Source organism: Nematolebias whitei, chromosome 16 (assembly GCF_014905685.2).
Source record: "Nematolebias whitei isolate Nwh7 chromosome 16, NemWhi1, whole genome shotgun sequence".
Lineage (NCBI taxonomy): Eukaryota > Metazoa > Chordata > Actinopteri > Cyprinodontiformes > Rivulidae > Nematolebias > Nematolebias whitei.
Window position 1 is genome coordinate 10,441,548 of NC_056513.1, and position 22,770 is coordinate 10,464,317.

The 22,770-nt window shown below is 40.5% G+C and overlaps 1 protein-coding gene across 1 annotated transcript; it reads left to right on the forward strand.

The window, feature by feature from the left end:
• The first annotated feature begins 1,579 nt into the window (after window positions 1–1,579).
• Window positions 1,580–21,177, forward strand: LOC119423079 (procollagen galactosyltransferase 1). Its single transcript, XM_037690488.1, has 12 exons — window positions 1,580–1,626; window positions 2,181–2,291; window positions 2,373–2,490; window positions 5,519–5,653; window positions 12,361–12,565; window positions 12,649–12,768; window positions 14,145–14,221; window positions 14,308–14,414; window positions 17,407–17,539; window positions 18,253–18,380; window positions 20,120–20,326; window positions 20,780–21,177. Exons 1-12 carry the CDS (start codon window positions 1,580–1,582, stop codon window positions 21,048–21,050), a joined length of 1,659 nt encoding a protein of 552 aa, XP_037546416.1. The 3' UTR covers window positions 21,051–21,177.
• Window positions 21,178–22,770: the final 1,593 nt, after the last annotated feature.

Consider the following 22,770-nt stretch of genomic DNA (forward strand, 5'->3'; position numbering starts at 1 on the left):
CCTTTAGAACCTTGTGGGACAGAAGCTGTCATTTCATGTATTTGAATACATAGATACAGGTTCACCCATCCTGAGACTTTCTTTCTTGAAGATTCAAGTGAAAAGAACACTCTCTTTTTATTATCATTACTATCTTACAAATGTTGATAATCAAAGTGTCTTAGTTCAAACCATTTTAGATGTTGCAGTGAACTAATCAATTTTATTAACTGAGTAATGATTTTTATTCTCATGTTAAAAGCTGTGCAGAGTTTATGCATTTTCTGATTTCTGCTTTTGAATGAGCAAGTGTGTGCGTTTACAAGGTTACAGTCAAACGAAAAACAAGTTGTTATGTTAAAACTGTCATGTTTTAGAATCCTCTCAGACGTAAATAGAGATGTTTTGCACCTGTTTCTTAGACACGCCAAAACAGAACCCTCTCGGTCTGTGAGAACATTTCTGACCTGTCTCATAACAATTCTCGCTGTCTCTAACCTATTACGTCACAAAAACACACCCCTTCTGGTCGTTTCTGACCAATGAAAAATCCCAAAAAGTGAACCGGGAAAGAGTCTTTAAAATGTCAGTACTTCCTGGTCTACACAGTCTCACGGAGTTACAGACTCAGAGAGTTGTCGGAGTTCTAAGAGTCTGAAAGCGTAGAGTTCGGTGAGAGTCTACTCAAGTTCTGCTGAGTTCTGATGGAGTGCTGTTGGAGTTCCTGACATGACAACAAAGCTCTTCCGAGTTCCATGGGATTATAACATTTTCCACTGAGGTGAATGTGTGTCGAACAGAGCCTCGCCACTACTTCTGACGGGCAACAGCCATTCTAAGGAGACGCTGGACCGGTAGCGTTAACGGAACACCATATCTGCTGATTATCATCAGAGAGGTAATGGGTCAAGTTTCCTACCAAGCGTACCGAGGCGAGCTGGGCTTCTGATGGAGAGTGTCGGTTCTGGTGACCATTCAATTTCCCTCAAACCCCATCCTTTACTCCCCCTAAACTTCTTTCCATCTTTAAACTTTCCTATGAAGTAGAAATTCTCCCAGATATTTAGAAATGTCTGTGTAAAGTGCTTATTCACATCCGTGTGGGTAAAAGATCATAGTTGTACAGTTTTATACATGTCTGTGGTGCAGCAACGGAAAAATCATGGCCGTATGATTTTTCCTGATTGATTGCTTATATTGTTATTTTCATAATTTGCCAAATTAATGTAAATGTTTGATGTTAAATTTGATTCTGTAAATAAATGACCGCATTCATTTTGATGGGTCAAATTTAAATGACGTCTCACTTTGCATTTCCTTAAATTCAGTGCACGTTTTATTCAGTCCAGAAAAATGAGGAACTCGCGTTAAATGATGAATATATCCCAGCATCTGTTCATCTACAACTGGAAGAAAACGAGTTTAAAACAAGAGTGAACTGAAACAAGAAGTCTGATAATAAACTTAATCAAATAAACTCATATCTGTTAGAGGTTAGCAGATGAATACTTTCATTTAAGCAACTGAAAGCACCAAGATGCCTTTTGAAATGATCAGTAATGGAGTTTCGATTGCTGCTTTTGATTTGCGTTGAGAAAATATGCACAGAAACCGCAGAAACAGAGCTTCGACGAAAGCTGTGAAAAGGTTTGATTCACTCACTTGAAGTGGGTTTGGACCATTTAAAAAAAAAAGATTATATGTGCATGAGGAGGGATGGAAACAATTAAACCTTGTTTGGTTATGGGATACCATGACTCAGCAGTTTCTCGTCTGATCCCACCCGTAGTCTCATGCCTCATCCTAGATATGACAGTTTCCCACAGATGAAAGTATTTTCTAAAGTTTGGCGGTTTCAGTTTCTCGATATCCAGCTGAGTTCCTTCTTAAGTTGTGTTTCTTATTAGGACAAAGACTTCCACTACAGCTTCATCAAATAAATAAAAAATTGTTGAGCTGCGCCTGTAAATTACAACCAAACATGAAGCATCTTCCATAAGAATCAGTCTCATCCTGTTAAAGACAGATTCAAGAAATGTATCACGCGGATCACAAAAATATTTCTGTTGTGGTATCCACCTCCACTCAGCCAGTGGAGATTTAATCTTTAATATAAAATGAAACGTCAGTCACTGAAATTAATATTTCAAAGATGCAATGCTTGTTGTTTATTGTTTGTCTTGTCTTTTATGTTCCCACAGGGTGGCGACAGATCACAACATCGATAATACCACAACCATTCTGAGAGACTGGCTCATCAAGGTGCAGAACTTCTATCATTATGTGGAGTGGCGGCCTGAAGAAGAGTCCAGGTACTGTGTAGGTGTTTGTTTTCACGTTTGTATCAATGAAATGAGATGGATGCTTAATAGGCTTGTCTTGGCCGGTCTCAGGGCTTTTGAGGATGAGGTGGGGCCAAAGCACTGGAATAATCTCCGTTATGAACGCGTGATGAAGCTCCGACAGGCAGCGCTGGACACCGCCCGTGAGATCTGGGCCGACTACCTCCTGGTATGTGAACAACCCGTCATGGCTCCCATTATGTGTGGTTCTTACCTGTGAAGGGAAATGAGCTCAAATCTGTTCTCTTAATTGCTAATGGGGTTTGAACGGGAGCTTGAAATCATTGTGAATGCTTGAATTTTAATGTAAATAGGTCTGTTGCGTTAAAAAATAAATAAATTAATTAATCATTAATCAATTAATTTACCAGCTTTATCGTTTCTTTTTGTCTGTCTCTTTCTACTTGAGGCACAGCTTAACTCCGGTGCTCTTCACTGACCCCTCATTTTCTCTTTTCTCTTTAAAATCTGTTTTAACCATCAAAAATCACATTTTTGAAAGCAGCTAAGCTGAGAAACTAAGCTACGAGCTAAGCTAACAGGTCGACTTCAGGAATAAACCTTTGTCTTGTCGAGCTCTGAATTATTCGGTCATCTCTTTTGCTGGTGCACCTTCTCCTGCCACATTTTGCCCTTACACTAGACTTTCCATTGATATGCTTGGACACAGCACTCTGTGAACAGCCAGCCTCCTTAGCTATGAACTTTTGTGGCTTACCCATCCTATGGAGGGTATCAATGATGGTCTTCTGGCCAGTTATGTCTGCAGTCTTCCCCATATTGAACCGAACTGAGACAAATGAACCAAACTGAAGCAATTTAATGACACCTGGGGAAACCTGTGCAGGTGCTTTGAGTTTAGGAGATGATTAGTGTGTCACACTCAGTTTAAAACATCCATGCCCTACAACGTTTGGGCTGATTTCTCCACTGTATTCTAAATTTTGAAATCCTGTTTTCGTCGGTTTCATGAGCTGGAAGCCCAAATTATGTAAAACTAAATAAATAAATACTTGAAATAGTTTAAATTGAGGGGCCTGAATCTATCATCTATTAAAGATTAACTTTTTGAATGGAATTGTGGAAACTAAACAACTTTTCCATCGATCCATCCATCCATTTTCTTTACCCACTTATTCCATTTTGGGTCACGGGGGTCGCTGGTCGAGCGCCCATGTCCAGCACTGTGCGAGGGGCGGGGTACACCCTGGACAGGTCGCAAGTCCATCACAGGGCCACATAGAGACAAACGAGACAAACAACCATTCACTCTCTCACTCACACCTAGGGAAAATTTAGAGTTACCAGTCAGCCTAACATGCATGTTTTTGGTCTGTGGGAGGAAACCGGAGCACCCGGAGAAAACCCACGCATGCACGGAGAGAACATGCAAACTCCACCCAGAAAGGCTCCTGGACCGGGGTTTGAACCAAGGACCTGCTCGCTGAGAGGCAGCAGCTCTACCAGTTGCCCAGCTGGAAGACCAATTGACACTAATTAGGTCAATTGACAACATGATTGGGTATAAAAAGAGCTTCTCAGAGTGTCAGTGTCTCTCAGAAGCCAAGCTGGTAAGAGGACCACCAATTCCACCATTGTTGCGCAGAAAGATAGTGCAGCAATACCAGAATGGTGTTACCCAGCATAAAATAGCAAAGACTTTTAAGTTATCATCATCAACCGTGCATAACATCATCAAAAGATTCAGAGAATCTGGAACAATCGCTGTGCGTAAGGGTCAAGGCCGTAAAACTCTACTGGATGCTCGTGATCTCCTGGCCCTTAAACGTCACTGCACCTCAAACAGGAATGCCACTGTCAAGGAAATAACAGAATGGGCTCAGGAATACTTCCAGAAAGCATTGTCAGTGAACACAATCCACCGTGCCATCTGCCGTTGCCAGCTGAAACTCTACAGTGCAAAGAGGAAGCCATTTCTAAGCAAGCTCCACAAGCTCAGATGTTTGCACTGGGTCAGGGGTCATCTAAAATGGAGTGTGGCAAAATGGAAGACTGTTCTGTGGTCAGATGAGTCAAGATTTGAAGTTCTTTATGGAACACTGGGACGCCATGTCATCCGGACCAGAGAGGACAAGGATAGCCCAAGTTGTTATCAACGCTCCGTTCAGAAGCCTGCATCACTGATGGTATGGGGTTGCATGAGCGCTTGTGGCATGGGCAGCTTGCATGTCTGGAAAGGCACCATTAATGCAGAGAACTATGTTCAGGTTCTAGAACAACATGTGCTCCCATCTAGACGTCATCTCTTTCAGGGAAGACCATGCATTTTTCAACACGATAATGCCAGACCACATTCTGCAACAATCACAACATCATGGCTACGTAGGAGAAGGATCCGGGTACTGAAATGGCCAGCCTGCAGTCCAGATCTTTCACCAATAGAGAACATTTGGCACATCATAAAGAGGAAGGTGCGACAAAGAAGGCCCAAGACGATTGAACAGTTAGAGGCCTGTATTAGACATGACTGGGAGAGCATTCCTATTTCTAAACTTGAGAAACTGGTCTCCTCTGTCCCCAGACGTCTGTTGAGTGTTGTAAGAAGAAGGGGGGATGCCACACAGTGGTAAAAATGGACTTGTCCCAACTTTTTTGGGATTTGTTGACGCCATGAAATTTGGAAACAACAGATTTTTCCCTTAAAATGCTACATTCTCTCAGTTTAAACTTTTGATCTGTGATTTGTGTTCTATTCTGAATAAAATATTAGATGTTGGCACCTCCACATCATTGCATTCAGTTTTTATTCACAATTTGTGAAAAGCACTGATTCATAACACAGTGGAGAAGTTTAGCTGAAAGAATGTTATATTTTACTGAAGAGGCTAAAATGTTCTTAGCAGATGTTTGGCACACCGCTGGGTGGACCTTTCCTCTATTTTTGGTCTCAGTCCTCATTGTGTCTTTTTAAATTTAATTTTTTTTGCTCCTTAATTTTGCAGTGGACTTTATAAACAGTTTATATAGCGTGCAGCTAAAGGAAGTGCAGTGTGGGAGGCTTGTTTAAAATAACTACAAGATCAGGGTCTCTGTGGAGCGTCTGTGTGCGCTTTAATTAGAACATGTTTTGGTGAGCCCATCAGCCGTCTAATGACACCAGGTGACATCTTGTTTGTGCCTGCATGTATATGCTTACATATAACCGTCAATATTTACGTCTTCTTCTCCGTCTCCAGATGGTCGACTGTGACAATCTGCTCACCAGTCAGGATGTGCTGTGGAAGCTGATGAGGGAGAACAAGACCATCGTAGCTCCTATGTTGGAGTCCAGAGCTGCGTACTCCAACTTCTGGTGCGGGATGACTTCACAGGTACTGGAGATTTCTTTTAAGCTGGTCTTCATTTTTCTCCTTTCAAAAATCATTCACATCTCTTTCATCACATGTAAAGAAATGTTGTAGAGCTCATGAAACAGTTTCCACAGTTTATTTTTTTCTTCATTATTGTGAGTTTGGATCTTCTGGTAACAGATGGCAAATGTGTATGTATATATATATATATATATACTTCATTGCCAAAAGTATTTGCTCACCCATCCAAATTATCGGAATCAGGTGTTCCAATCACTTCCAAGGCCACAGGTGTATAAAATGAAGCACCTAGGCATGCAGACTGTTTTTACAAACATTTGTGAAAGAATGGGTCGCTCTCGGGAGCTCAGTGAATTCCAGCGTGGAACTGATAGGATGCCACCTATGCAACAAATCCAGTTGTGAAATTTCCTTGCTCCTAAACATTCCACAGTCAACTTTCAGCTGTGTTATAAGAAAATGGAAGTGTGTGGGAATGACAGCAACTCAGCCACAAAGTGGTAGTTCACGTAAACTGACGGAGCGGGGTCAGCGGATGCTTAAGCAGTGCGGAGAGGTCGCCAACTTTCTGCAGAGTCGATCTCTACAGACCTCCAAACTTCATGTGGCCTTCAGATTAGCTCAAGAACAGTATGCAGAGAGACTCATGGAATGGGTTTTCATGGTCGAGCAGCTGCATCCAAGCCAAACATCACCAAGTGCAATGCAAAGCGTTGGATGCTGTGGTGTAAAGCACACCACCACTGGACTCTAGAGCAGTGGAGGCACTTTCTCTGGAGTGACGAATCGCGTGTCTCCATCTGGCAATCTGATGGACGAGTCTGGGTTTGGAAGTTGCCAGGAGAACGGTACTTGTCTGACTGCATTGTGCCAAGTGTAAAGTTTGGTTGAGGGGGGATTAAGGTGTGGGGTTGTTTTTCAGGAGCTAGGCTTGGCCCCTTAGTTCCAGTGAAAGGAACTCTGACTGTTTCAGCATACCAAGACATTTTGGACAATTCCATGCTCTCAACTTTGTGGGAACAGTTTGGAGCTGGCCCCTTCCTCTTCCAACATGACTGTGCACCAGTGCACAAAGCAAAGTCCATAAAGACATGGATGGCAGAGTCTGGTGTGGATGAACTTGACTGGCCAGCACAGAGTCCTGACCTCAACCTGATAGAACGTCTTTGGGATGAATTAGAGCGGAGACTGAGAGCCAGGCCTTCTCGTCCAACATCAGTATGTGACCTCACAAATGCACTTCTGGAAGAATGTTCAAAAATCCCCATAAACACACTCTTAAACCTGTGGACAGCCTTCCCAGAAGAGTTGAAGCTGTTCTAGCTGCAAAGGGTGGACCAACATCATATTGAACCCTATGGATTAGGAATGGGATGTCACTTAAGCTCATATTTGAGTCAAGGCAGGTGAGCAAATACTTTTAGCAATGTAGTGTATATATTTATACATATTCACCTCTTGGCGTAGAGGTTAGAGAAGGTGGGCCTGTGATCGGAAGATCATCAGTTCAACTTTCGGTACCGACATCAAAATGTGGGTGGGAAAGTTGAAACGCCCACACCTGCCTCCACCCTCATTTGCCCCACTCTGGGCCCTTGAGCAAGACCCTTAACCTCCACCATCTGCTCTCCCGGGCGCATTAGATAGCAGCTCTCTGCTCCACACAGAGGGCTGTGGTAGCTCGGTGGTCTGTGGTTGTGCCAGGAAGGGCATCCGGCGTAAAAACAAGTCTTCATGTAACTTATTTTGCTGTTGCGACCCCTGAAGAAGGGAGCACCCAAAAGAAGGAGGGGAAAAACAGTATACTTATACTTTCAATGACTTTTTTACATCTAAAACAATGTTTTTGTTTTTTAGTATTTCAAAGAGAACATTCTTTTGAATGCCGCACATTTGAGCTGCAGGATATAAAAATACATAAAATTTTTGATGTTGTTCTTGAAAGATGTGCAGTGAACCCATATTTTTCTCATTCCTCTTTTTTGGTTAGTCGTGCCAATGCTCACAACATCTGTATGCTTTAGGGTCTTGATGACTATCACCTAAACCAGATGTGGGCATTTAGAGCAGTGAAAGTCTGTTTTAAATGGCCACAATATATTAACAGCGTGCAGAATGTGCAGAATGCGTGGCTTATGGACTTTACTTGCCTGTGATTTATTGCAGTCCATGCAGTTCTTTGCAATAGGAAGGATATAATTCATATTTTGGGCTTCCCTTTTAGACATAGACTTAAAATAAAATTAAAAATATGCTTTTTTTTTTACCCTTTTGTCTTTGCATTGCGACCCTAACGTACAAGTTTCCAGCAGTGTCCTGTTATAGTTTTGTCTCTTCAGAGCAACGTAAAAAGAGCCAGCAGGCTGCAAAGATACTCCAGATGGCAGATGAGATTTATATCAGAGTTTCTTGTGCTTTAAGATCTTTACAGGAGTAGGAGGAGATTGTGGTGGTAGATGAGCCAGGAGAACAAACACACCACAGCAGATGTTCCATTTTGTGTTTTTTTTTTTTTAAATCTTGTGCACCTTATTTAGATTGACAGTCCAGATTCTGTTTCTGATGCACTCTGATTGTATCCAGATTGGTTTTTAGAAAGTTTGGATGCTAAATCCCTGACATAAAAATCAGGTTTTTACAATTCTGATTAGGGATACACGAGATTATCGGCATGGTATCGGTATCGGCCGATATTAGCGATAAAGTTAAATATCAGACATCGGCCGTTCTATCAAAAAAAACTCACCGATATAAAAGGCTTCTGTTTTAAGTTAATTTTTAATTTAATAAATTGTCAAGTATATCTGTTATTGCACTACTTATGCGCTTTTCACTTGTCGCTTGTGAACAGTTTGGGTTTAGATTTGTGAAAATTTACAAATATGCACCGTTTCAATGTTGTCATTGTGTTAGAGTAAATATCATGAATAAATTGGACATTGAACATAAGTTGAAGTGTTGCATCATTTTCAGACCCCTTTTTGGCATCTGCATTTGGTAGCAGGCCAAATTGACAAAGACCGTGCGGAATAATGTATTTTAATTCCGCAGCAGAGAAAGTTAAGTAGTCTCTGTAAGTCTAGGGGGGAAAAAAATAAATAAATCGGTATTGGTATCGATTATCGGCCAAATAAGTTTTAACATATCGGCGTATCGGATATCGGCCAAACATCCAATATCGTGCATCCCTAATTCTGATGCCACATTTTGAATTAGTTTTAAATGCATCTCTAATAAGTTTTATACGTTTCAGTGTGTATTTATTCTTTAGAAATATTGACATTATTTATGTAATCCTTATTCTTGATTTTATTCTTTGTATTGAATTGCAGATCAGCCTTTTGCAACTATTAGTCATTAAGAATCATGAAAGTATTCTGTAGATTTAAGATTCGTAAAGCTGCAAATACTTTTATCAACCATCAAGCTTCTATAAAGTTTTTTTTTTTTCAGCCTGAATAAATAATGCAAACCAGTATTTAGTGGGCGGCCCGCTGATGGAAAGTAAAATGTCAATTTGCATGCTGTTCTCTTGAATAAATTTCTCACTGTTTTCGTAACAAAGAAAAATATCCTGGAGGCAATTTTGCTCTGAGTAATTTTTTGTTATTCATGAGGAAATTTCGTTTTGTGAGTAGGTCACTGGAAAAGAGTAAATGAATCAGTTTGAAGGTGTTGGGAGAGAGGCTTTGTTATTTTGGTCCTCTGTGTTCTGTTTTTTTCTGATTACTCTGCGGGTGCTCTGCAGGCTACAAAATTGGTTTGTAATTAAAATAAATGCTTTGTTTTGTCTCACAGGTGGACTGAACGATTGTTGGTTTGATGTGATGTCGCCTTTTAAAGCTTAATATTATGAGAAATTAGTTTAGCTGTTTTTCCGATAGCCTACACAATCTTTATGCTAAATTTGGCTTACGTTATGCTAATCTGCTCTACTTATTCAGTTTAGCTAAACATTGAATTTATTGGAGCTCATTGAATTTTTTTTTTTTTTTTTTTACAAAATGTTACTGTATGGGTTGTTGGGATATTGAAACACTGGCAAATGATTTTATTCCTCAAAACGTACTTATTTGATGCATCTCAAAAGCTTTCCTTGAGGTGTATCCAAGGAAGGTGCCTTCAAGTTTTCACTTTTTGCTTCTTTTCAGACCAGAATCGTTAACCAATTCAATTCAATTCAGTTTATTTATATAGCACCAAGTCACACCAGAAGTCGTCTCAGGGCGCTGAACAGAAACATTCAAATACAAAGTAAGTTAACAACATTATTTATCTGAGGAGCAGACTGCTTTGAATTTAACTCCATCACAGACTCTCATCTTGAGCAAGCATGAAGGCGACAGTGGAAAGGAAAAACTTCCTCATGAGGAAGAAACCTCCAGCAGAACCACGCTCAGGACAAGCGGTCATCTGCTTCGATCGGCTGGGTCTGAGAGGACAGGAAGGAGGAACAGATACACAATGGCAGGTCGAGAATCACATGATAGAAATAGTATAAAATGAAAACTATTCAATTGTAACAATTCCTTTAAGGAAATTAGGTCAATTTTTCCTCTAGTAGTCTAAGCCTATATAGCATCGTAAGCTAACCCTAACTATACGATTTATCAAAAAAGAACTGCTTAAGCCCAGTCTTAAAACTGGACAAAGTGTCAGCCTCAGACAGAAACTGGAAGTTGGTTCCACAAGAGAGGAGCCTGATAACTGAAAGATCTTCCTCCCATTCTGCTTTTGGAAACTCTAGGAGCCGCAAGTAAGCCTGCAGTCTTAGGAAAATAGGAAAGTATAGTACAACAAGATTTCTAATATAAGATGGAGCTAGGTTGTTGAGGGCTTTGTAGGTTAGAAGAAAAATTTTGAATTCAATTCTGAATTTGACAGGAAGCCAATGGAGAAATATTCAGTCAGGGAATATTTTTTAAAGACATGCGCTCTGTAATATTTTATTGACACATGTTGCACTAGAGTTAGTTTGCGTTCTAAAATTGAAGCTCTTCAGCTATTGTCTGCATGTCTGTAGGATCTCTTACGTGGAGTAGATTGATTAATTATGAATGAATGAATAGTGTAAATATATTCTCACCGTCCACTTTATTAGGTACACCTTGCAAGTAGCAGTTTGGACCACTTTTATCTTCAGAATTGCCTCGTCTTCCACAGATTCAACAAGGGGTTGGAACTAAAAAGGTAAAGTCAGGTCCTCTGAATTTGTCCAGAGGACCTGACTTAACCTTGTTAGATTCAGCTACCTGAATTATTGAGCATGCATCATCAGGACAAGGTGTTGGAAACTTTCCTCAAAGATTTTGGTCCATAATGACGTCGTAGCGTCACTCGGTTGTTGCAGCTGCACATTCATGATGCTAATCCGTGTTCTACAAGAAGATTGAGGTCTGGTGACTGTGAAGGCCATTGGAGTCCAGTGGTAAATCGGTTGATGTTTTTCCCAATCTCTTATTGCCCCATTTTGGTGAGCTTGTGATAAATGTAGCCTTAGTTTCCTGTTCTGGTCGTCTGCTGCTGTAGCCAGTCTGCTTCATGGTTCGATGTGTTGTGTGTTCAGAGATGGTAACCTGCAGACCTTGGATGTCTGAGCTACTGCTGCCTTTCTTTCATTTTAAAGTAGTCTGCCGATCCTCCTCTGATATCAAGGCACTTTTGGCCACACACCTTCCACTCATTGGATATTTTCTCTTTTTGGATCTCTTTCTTATTTCAGCTTTTCCCTCTTCAGTGGTCGTCACATCGAGTCATCCTCCTCCACCTCACTCTGTCTTCTGTCCTCACTCCAACTACCTCTCTAACTGCATCCATATTTCTCCTCTTTGTCTTTTTCCTGGCAGCTGCATTTCTAACATCCTTCTACCAATATACCCACTGTCCCTCCTCTGGACATGTCCAAACCATCTCAGTCTGGCCTCTCTAACTTTATCTCCCAGTTGTTCAACCTGTGCTGTACCTCTGATGATCTCATTCCTAATCTTATCCATCCTTGTCTCTCCTAAGGAGAACCTCAACATCTTCATTTCTGCTACTTCCAGTTCTTTCTCCTGTCTTTTTGTCCATGTCTCTGTCTCCAGACCATAGAACATAGCTGGTCTCACCACTGTCTTGTAAACTTTTCCTTTGACCTTTGCTGCCACTCTTTTATCACAAATCACTCCTGAAACTTTTCTCCATCCATTCCATCCTGCCTGGACTCTCTGTTTCACTTCTTTACCACATTCCTCATTTTCTTGGACAGTTGACCCCAAGTACTTGAAATAAGCGTTTTCTCTTTTTGGACCATTCTCTTTAAATCTTAGAGCTGGTCGTGTGGAGATAATAAAAATCCCAGTAGATCAGCAGTTTTTGGAATGCTCAGACCAGTTCATCTAGCGTCAACATGTGTGCCACATTCAGAGTTTCTTCTATTTTCCCCCCCAAATCACGATGCTTGGTTTAAACTTGAGCAAGAAGTCTTCATTGCATCTAGATTTCTCGCTGCATTAAGTTACTGCCTTGTGATCAGCTGATTAGCTCTTTGTGTTATCAAACAATTGAGCAGGTGGACCATATAAAGTCGCTGGCGAATGTTTATATGAAAATCATTTGGATCATACGAAATTCAAAAGTTGGACAACAAAAATCAGGTCAAATCTCAGGAAACTTGACTGTAAATAAACAAAAATCATCTAAACAATGTTTGTGTGCTCCATTTGCAGGGTTATTACAAGCGTACTCCGGCCTACATGCCCATCCGCAGACGGGAGCGTCGGGGCTGTTTCGCTGTACCGATGGTCCACTCTACCTACCTGGTGGATCTACGGAAAGAGGCTTCTCATGAGCTGGCTTTTTATCCGCCACACCCAGAGTACAGCTGGGCCCTGGATGATGTCATCATCTTTGCTTACTCTGCTCGCATGGCAGGTGGGAAGAATGCAGTGCAAATGTTGGTTTGGCTCTTAAATTTTCTTAAATATGTAAACGCGTTTGTCCTTTCCTCTTCTCAGATGTGCAGATGTATGTGTGCAACAAAGAGACCTATGGGTATTTTCCAGTGCCAATGCGTTCCCATGCAACACTGCAGGATGAGGCAGAGAGCTTTTTGCATACTCACCTTGAGATCATGGGTGAGTCAGGAGTTCTGGATGATTGGAGAGATTTCTGTTCACCGTTTGGTTGTATATGGAAAATATTTATTGAAACTAAAAGTTTGATACTAAACTGTCTGGCCTAATGTGAGCAGTCTTGTGGATTATGCTCTGATGAACTGAGACGTGTGTGATCTTTAGTTGTAGTATTTAGAGAAAACTGACCAAAAGATTCAATAATTAATTTTCTAGATTTAGAAATAATAATTAACTTTGCTATAGTTGTTTGCGAGCTGTTGAACTGAATAAATAGTGTGTATTCCTGCTTATGGGAATGCTGATGTGAAAATCTCATATTGACCCCCCTGCAGGTCTGCTGGATGCAGCAGATTCTTATTCAACCAAGTAAACCATGAAGTACCATAAAGAACCGGGTTTTCAAACAGTTTATGTGGCATTATTCACACCAGTGATGTTATAACGTTCAGTTTAGTTCCAGTTTCAGATCTGTTGGTCTTTACAGCCCTATTAGCTGTGATTCACCGTTTGTGATCTCCCTGGCTATGCAGTAAGAAATCTCTGCAGTCCCTGTAGTTCTACATTTTGGGAACATCAGCTATTCTTTTTATTACATTTAGGCCTGTCACAATAACATATTTTGCTGGGCGATTAATTGTCTCAAATTATTGGGATAAACGATAACGTTTAAAATTTGACAGTAATTAGTAATTATTGTCAAATTTAAGAATAAATGTTGGTTGATTTTATTTTGAATGTAGTACCTTTTTTGACCACTGGATGGCAGTATAAGACTATTTGCACTGAAGGATGAATAGTGACGGAGCGAGCATTGTGTCTCTAAGAAAAATGGGAGGGAGGCCCCTTGACATGACATGGGCTGTCTCTCCTTCCTTTTCCCCCCCCCCCATTTCTCAAAATGGTGGACGCTCGGTGTGGTTTGAGCTCTCCAGCATAGCATTTTTCACACAAAGCTTTTAATGAAAAAAATCAGTAAACAAGTTCTCAGCTGCTTTTTGCAGAGAAAAACAAGTTTTCCACGAAGGAACGGGTTTCAACTGTGAATTTTGGAGCGTCGACAAGACAGAGGTTTTTTTTCTCGAGGTCAGCCTGTTAGTTTAGCTCGTAGCTTAGCTTCTTAGCTTAGCTGCTTTTAAAGATCCAAAAACACGATTTTAGATGGTTAAAACTGATTTTAAAGAGAAAGGGCGGGGTCAGTGAAGAGCACCGGAGTTGAGCCTTTTGTCATCCAGTGTCTTCAGTAGAAACAGAGAGACATGACGAAACGATAAAGCCGATAAATGAAAATGAGGTTGATAATTTTCATTTATCATGCGATTAAGTGATTTATTGTTTATTGCGACAGACCTAGTTACATTTCTTGTTTTCTTGGACAGTGGATAATTCGCCATTGGAGCCCTCCAGCATCCTGTCTCTTCCTCCCAAGCAGCCTAACAAGATGGACTTTGATGAGGTATACCCGCTTGTCCTCCCTCACAGACAAGTGTATTCTGTACGTTGAGCACGTGAGTGAAGTTTTTTGCATTTGTGTGCACCCAGGTTTTTATGATCAATCTGGTTCGGAGAACTGATCGCCGTGATCGAATGCTAAGAACTCTGTATGAGCTGGAGCTCAGCTGTAAGGTTGTTGCTGCTGTGGATGGCAAGTACGTTTCTCATCATCTTCCTCCCCCGCTGCCTGCGCCTTCCTCATTTGTGCCTTTGCAACATGCGGTGTAGACTCGTGCAGGGACAGAAAGCTGAGACAAACAATCGGTTGAAACGTAGCTGCTTGCATGCTGTTACTTTTGAAGCACCAAGCTGTAACTCACTGCTGTCAGTTATCACTTTGATCTTTCTTTTGGTTCTCAAGGATTTAGGCTGTCATGTGTAAAATATTTCAATATATTTCTTAAACTACCTACATTTGAAAGACAGTTCCATTACCTGCATGGTTTGCATTATTTGTTGTGTACATTTTTTAAATTCAACTTTTTGCTTCTCGTTAGCATTCAAATGCTGACCAAGATGATAATAATAATAATAATGATAATAATAATAATAATGATAATAATAATAATAATAATAATGTTATGTGTTTCATCATTGTATGTTCCCATACAATGGTGAAATTGGCTCTCTGCATTTAACCCATCCACCCCCAGGTGGGGCAGTGGGCAGCTATTGGGGGTGCCCGGGGTGCGATTGGGGATAGGGTGTCCTGCTCAGAGACACCACGAGATGTGCAATGACTGGGGATCGAACCTGGGACTTTCGAGTCCCGAGTCGGCTGCCCTGTCTCGACCCCATCTCGGCCCCCCAAGATACAAACAAACACCAACTGGAGTTAACAAATAATCTCTTAATCTAAATGCCTTTTAGTGATTAAAATGTTTCAGTTAATGACGTGGTTTTTAACTTTAAAGCCAGAATCTCACTGAGCTTGTGAGGGAGTCTCTCACACGTTTGGCAACGTGGTCCAGATGAAGTGATTTAACCTCTTTTGTTGTTATCTACCAGGATGATTGAGCCCACAAAACCTATTTTGTTTATTCTGTTCTTAGTTTGGTTTCTTGAGTTGCCGGCCTGCAATCTTGTTGCCTGTGTTTTGAACATGTTCAGAAAATGTGACTATTCTGAGAAGAGCCCAACCTGTAAGGAATTTTGGCTATCGCTGATACCGATATTGGGAGGTGAAGGCTAATGTTGTTAACCGATATGACAGCCGAGAATTTCTGAACTTCGTCCACCTCCATGAATCTAATTAAACAGCTACTTTTAAACCCGTTTTAAAACTTGAAGTATTCAAACAGTCTTCCTAACATGCATTCACATCCTCCACTATTCACCATAAAGTTATCCAATTTGTTACAACAAAGAAACGCTCTTCCCTGTTCATTATTTAAACAGTCACGTATGGTGAAGGTCTAATTAGTATTGACCGCAGCAGGTTTTTTCTTTTTTCTGCAGAGAAGTAAAGATTTCAGACAAACAATGCATTTCATTAAAAATGACAAAGATAACGTTACTAACACCGATATATTTTACCTCTATGTTAGATTTATTGTTCTGGATAAAGTTTTACAAGGCAGTAGTCTATGCTAGGTTATCTAAACGTTAGCTTGCTAACTTGAGAGACACTTAGCTAATGACAAGCAGGTCAGAGGATGGAAAATAATGTATTATTGTTATTTATTTATTTATTTATTTTACAGATCAGTTACAATAAACTTACCATGCTCTTTTCGGCAAAATACACTACACAGTATTTACGGGTACTTGTTCCCTTCTTCAGCTGTGTTGTGAGTCAAATGTGCAGCATGGCTTCACTTGAAAGTAGTCCGCATGCGCCCTCTGCTGGATGCATTTACAATCACGCCATTTGCAAGTGAGGACACGGCTTGTTCCCAGCATTTTAGGGGTGAAAATGAGAAGCATTTATATCGGCGCATAATGGGCCAGTTATCATAATACTTATATGTCCCCAAACGCCTATATCAGTCCTACCGATATATTGGTCTATTGGTCCTACTGATATATTGGTCCCACCGATATATTGGTCCTACTGATATATTGGTCCTACTGATATATTGGTCCTACCGATACATTGGTCCTACTGATATATTGGTCCTACTGATATCTTGGTCCTACTGACATATTGGTCCTACTGATATATTGGTCCTACTGATATATTGGTCCTACTGATATATTGGTCCCACCGATATATTGGTCCTACTGATATACTGGTCCTACTCATATATCGGTCCTACTGATATACTGGTCGTACTGATATATTGGTCCCACCGATATATTGGTCCCACCGATATATTGGTCCTACTGATATATTGGTCCTACCGATATATTGGTCCTACCGATATATCGGTCCTACTGATATATTGGTCCTGCTGATATATTGGTCCTACCGATATATTGGTCCTACCGATATATTGGTCCTACTGATATACTGGTCCTACCGATATATTGGTCCATATATCAATTACAGATATATTGGTCCTACCAATGTTTAAAACAAGTCCCCCTTGTAAATGAGTCCTTGAGGCTCAATGAGACTAACCTGTATAAATAAAGGTTGAATGTAATGGAAAATTTAAATTCAGTATTTAACCTCATTGACAACCATAAGGACATGCAGAGGGTTTTATGTAATTATCTTCCTCTCTTATAATCAATGTAAAGTCTAGGGAAAAACCAACAGCTTTGTGTACAGCAAATGTGACATTACTGTGACATTAGACTCGCTTATCCTTAACTTTGCTGTATGTATTTTAGATTCTTTAGGTATTTTATATTCTGTATGTATTTTATATTTCAATTTATTCCTGTTGATCTTTGCACTGTGCTTGTTGTTTGTTTGTACACAATCTTTCTGATATGTTTCTTACCGTAAAGTGTCCTTGGGTGTCCTGAAAAGCACTTTTTAAATAAAATGATTATTATTATTATTATTATTATTATTATTATTATTATTATTAAAAAACATTACCCAAACAAATGTAAGTTTTAATCAAATTCAAAGAAAGTCCATTTAAATCTGACTTGTTTTGGGCAGGTTAGAATTTAACATCCAAATATTTTATTGATTCTACTTTAATCTCATCATCCCATTTTTTTATTTTTATTTTTATTTTTTGCTTCCAGAGCTTTGAATCTGTCTGATATAGAGTCTATGGGGATTAAGATGCTACCAGGCTACAAAGACCCTTATCACGGACGACCTCTCACTAAGGGTGAACTGGGTTGTTTCCTCTCTCATTACAACATCTGGAAGGAGGTGAGACACTCAACTATCACGGTCCGCCTGCACGAGCCTGACGATTATTAAAACAGTAAATCAGTTCCAAAATGGTTTGCTTTGACAAAGAAACACGAGTTTCAGTGCATGGAATCCTTTCTGTGCATTCTTGTTTATAGGTTCAGCTAATCAGAATTTATTTTTTTACTCTTTCTATTTGTTTAACATATAAGGCATCCAAATAAATGACAGCACAGGGACTCGGATGCTAAAATCATTTCAGTAGATTATTTTTTGTGTACGGTAGTTTAACCTCTGAGCCATCAGGTTATCTTTAGGAGCAGATTACCAACGCTGTCTTTAGTTGAAGTGCACTAGAGTAAGAAAAAAAAGTTAGTTAAGAAATAAATCTGTTGTGTTTAACGTGTCCAAAATACATAGTGCAACAATAAATTGTATTTCCTGTGAAAATGCAGTGTAAGAATGTTAAATGACTTTACTGAAACTTGTTGACTCATGAGTTGTTAACTGGATTGTTTACAAACAGAACAAAGTGGGGTACATCTGCAGAGTGGCTACTGTTAGCTTGATACCAGCCATGTTAAAAAAAGTTATTTTATTGAGCTAAAGTTGTTTAATTGCTGCTGATAGTGGTATTACATTAATTGCTTCATTTTAGATTATCCAGTATAATCCAGATTACCAGCATCTTTGCAGTGCTTTGTAAATCCGCCTGCATGTTGTGTGTTTAGATAGTGGAGCGTGGTCTGCAGACGTCCCTGGTCCTCGAGGATGACCTTCGTTTTGAGGTCTTCTTCAAACGCCGTCTTCAGGCTCTGCTGCAGGAGGTGACGACACAAAAGTTGGACTGGGATCTCATGTGAGTGAAACTTCTGGAACATCCATCCATCCATCCATTTTCTTCCGCTTATCCGGGGTCGGGTCATGGGGGTAGCAGCCTAAGTAGGGAGGCCCAGACTTCCCTCTCCCCAGCCACTTTGGCCAGCTCTTCCGGGGGAATCCCGAGGCGTTCCCAGGCCAGCCGAGAAACATAGTCCCTCCAGCGTGTCCTGGGTCTTCCTCTGGGCCTCCTTCCGGTGGGACGTGTCCGGAACACCTCACCAGGGAGACGTCCAGGAGGCATCCTAACCAGATGCCCGAGCCACCTCAACTGGCTCCTCTCGACGTGGAGAAGCAGCGGCTCTACTCTGAGTCCCTCCCGGATGATCGAGCTTCTCACCCTGTCTCTAAGGGAGAGCCCAGACACCCTGCGGAGAAAACTAATTTCGGCCGCTTGTATCCGAGATCTCATTCTTTCGGTCACAACCCAAAGCTCGTGACCATAGATGAGGGTGGGAACGTAGATCGATCGGTAAATTGAGAGCTTCGCCTTTTGACTCAGCTCTCTCTTCACCACGACAGACCTGTACAGCGCCCGCTTCACTGCAGACGCTGCACCTATCCGCCTTTCGATCTCACGCTCCATTTTTCCCTCATTCTTGAACAAGACCCCAAGATACTTGAACTCCTCCACTTTGGGTAGGACCTTCTGGAACAGAGGAAACATAAACTGTTGAACAAAGAGGATTGTCTTTACTGTGGCTTCAATCCATTTGTCACATAGTTGGGCATGTTGCATCTTAACGTTCAGCCAGTGAGCGCTGCCCTGAGACGCCTTGCAAAATATCAAATAAGTCCTTATTAATGTGCGAACATGTTTGATGAACAATGTTCGGTGATTTGCTTTTGTTTTTGACGGGCTCTTTCATGAGGCTTTCTTTTCTTATTTTATAAGTTCACAGGTATTTGAACCGTTTAAAATCAACATAAACTTTTAGACACTTGTTATTTTTGAGGACGGTCACATCTATGTTAGGAAACATGACAAAATTCACGTTTGGAGTCTCCTGTACAAACAAGGAGAGAACATTCTTGTCTTATTTTTTTAAAGCTGATGAGACAAATCCTACTTTTAACAACTTCATAATACATTAGTCCCTCGTTTATTGCGGGGGTTCGATTCAGTTTTTATTTTTGTTACAAACCTGAACGTCTGAACTGTTCAGAACTCTGGATTTACACATGAAAAGAGCCAAACTCTTATTCTGTTTAACCCAGACCGAAACTCTTTTTATTTTATTTTAATTTATTTATGTTTGGATTTAATTACCGTATTTTTCGGACTATAAAGCACACCAGATTGTAAAGCGCAATATCAGTGAACAACAACGTTTTCATACGTAAGGTGCACCAGATTATAAGGCGCATCAAGCGAAACAAAACAGTCGGATAAGTCAAACTTTATTAAACTCATTCACAATAACCACATACAATTGGTTTGAGGTCAATAAGCACAACCAGAATTAATATATAAGGCTCACCTTATTATAAGGCTCACTGTTGATTTTTGAAAATATTAAAGGATTTAAAATGTGCTTTATAGTCTGAAAAATACAGTAGATACATAATTAGACTGTAAAAACAAATGTCTTCTTACATCATTGACTTGAAATGGCCTTTCTACCTAAATATTGCTTGATCTTTTAATCTTAATTTAGCAGGATTTGAGTTGTTAAAGTTATTATTTTTATTTATTTGTAAATTGTCTCATTCCTTCAGTTATATTGGACGTAAAAGGATGCAGGTGGACCACTCAGAGAAGTCTCTCCCAAACATCCACAATCTGGTGGTGGCAGATTACTCCTACTGGACTCTTGGCTACATGTTGACATTACAAGGAGCCCAAAAGCTCCTCAGGGCCGAACCTCTGAAGAAGATGCTTCCTGTCGACGAGTTCCTCCCTGTGATGTACAACAAACACCCAATGTGAGTGCAACGCTGCTGTCAACGATTACCGTAATTTCCAGACTATTGAGCGCCACGCCCACTACATTTAAAAATAATAACGTTTTTGTACGTATATAGGCTGCACTTGAAAACCTAACCAAGTTTCACTGGTCCACTGTTTGGTAATTTCATTGGTCAGATTTTTTTTTAACCTTTATTTATACAGGTAGTCTAATTGAGTCATGAGGACCCACCCCCCCAAGAGAGATGTGTATTGGGCAGCTATGTGAGCGCCCAGTGGGACGAGGCTAAATGTTTTGGCAGCGTGAAGCTCGTTAGCCCGTTTAAAAAAAAACAATCCATTAATTAGCCATAGCGTTGTATAAGCCGCAGGGTTCAAAACCTGTGAAAAAAGTAGCGGCTTATAGTCCGGAAATTACGGTAATTGTTTTGTTCTTCTGATTGCATCCTGACTTTCCTGTCGCCCATCAGATCGAAGTACATGGATCACTTCGAGCGCCGGGACCTGCACGCCTTTTCAGCCGAGCCGCTCCTGGTGTTTCCGACCCATTACACGGGAGACCCGGGCTACGTCAGTGACACAGAGACGTCGGTGGTTTGGGACAACGAGACGGTCAAAACCGACTGGGATCGAGCCAGGTCGAGGAAAACGCAGGAGCAGGGAGAGCTGAGCTTCGAGGCCCAGAACTCTGACGTGCTGCAGTCTGAACTGGAGAACTGGAGCGCTCGAGACGAGCTGTGATCAAGAAGTGAGGACGGGAGGAGGAACAGAACCCTGCGCAGAAAGAAGGGAGTGAGAAAACAGCTGTGATAGCAGGTGCAGTGGGAAAAACAGAGGAAACAGGATGAGAAGTAGTGGAATGAAGAGGGACAGACAGCTGACTGACACCTGGTTAATAAAGGAAAACAGTCTTTTCTTTACATTTCTCATTCAAAGAGCTTTCTCTTGGGAGACTAGTTATAGAGTTAACTCTTGGAGAGTCTGTTAACGTTTTATTTATTGCAGCCAGGACTCATGCCTTATTGTGTGAACGCTTACGAAGCATCCACACTATTGTGATCCATTTTTCTTCCGGACGTTTTCGGCGGCGTTCTCGTTCCACAATTTTGCTATTTCAATAAATCATATCAAAACGTTCAGCTCATTCAGGAGAACGGCGCTTTGACTTTTGGTATTGGTGCAACTTTAGCTCTTTGAATTATTTAGCCTTTTTTGCCACTTTTTTTCTCATAGGAAATGAACTGAGCTCATTTTACATCCTTCAAATCTTTAGATCCGTTTACAACCTTTTACTGCTCCTTTCACATTTTGTTCTGGTTCAGCTTCTTTCAGCTTCCTTGTGCTTTTAAATTGAAAACAGTTACTTTCAGCTGTTCTTTCAGCTGTTTTGTGCTCCTTTCTGCTTTATTCTGCTAACTACATTTTTGTGCTTCTAACTTCTTTCTGCTAATTTCAGCTTTTTAAGCTCCTTTCAGCTTATTTCTGCAAGTTTTAACAATTTCTGCTATTTCAGCTACTATTTAGCTTTTTTATGCTAATTTGAGCTTTTTCAGCTAATTCCACTTTTTTTTTTTGCACTCATTTAAAGTTTTTTTGGCTTAATTCAGCAAAATAGTGTTCTCTCTACTTCCATCCATCCATCCATTATATCCATCCATGCATGTTTTTGGTCTGTGGGAGGAAACCGGAGTACCCGGAGAAAACCCACGCATGCACGGAGAGAACATGCAAACTCCACCCAGATAAGGCCCCGGACCGGGATTTGAACCAGGGACCTGCTCGCTGAGAGGCAGCAGCTCTACCAGTTGCGTCACCGTGCTGCCCTCGCTCTCTCCACTTGCTTCTGGTAATTTTAGCTTCTTTCTGCCTTTTTTTTTTTTTTTTTTTACTATTCAGCTGTTTTTTGTTTTTTTTTGGCTTATTTGAGCTTTTTCAGATATTTTCCATTTTTTGTACTTATTTCTGCTACTTTCAGTCTAATTGGACACAATTGTGCTCTCTCCACTTTCTTCTGGTAATTTAAGCTTCTTTCTGCCGTTTCAGCTACTTTTCAGCTATTTCTTGCTCATTTCAGCCTTTTTTTAAGCTAATTTATCAATTTTTTGTGCTCATTTCTGCTTATTTAAACCAGTTTCAGCAAATACATGTTCTTTCTGCTAACTTAGGCTTGTTCTTCCATTTCAGCTTCATTTGTGCATTTTTTTTAGCTAATTTCAGCTGTTTTTAGCTAATTTCAGCTGTTTTTCAGCAAGTTCTTCAGCAATAAGTATTCACACTGCATTTTTGCAGGAAATGCCATTTCCTGTAGTTCAGACATAACTTATTTTTCAAACGGCTGCATACATTTCTTATTTCAAACCAAACTCAGAAAGATTTTGGATGATAGTTTCAACTTCACGCAGCCGTTCATTAATCAAGTTTTCAACTATTAGTTCTTTCTGCTCATTTGTCTTAAAGCTGC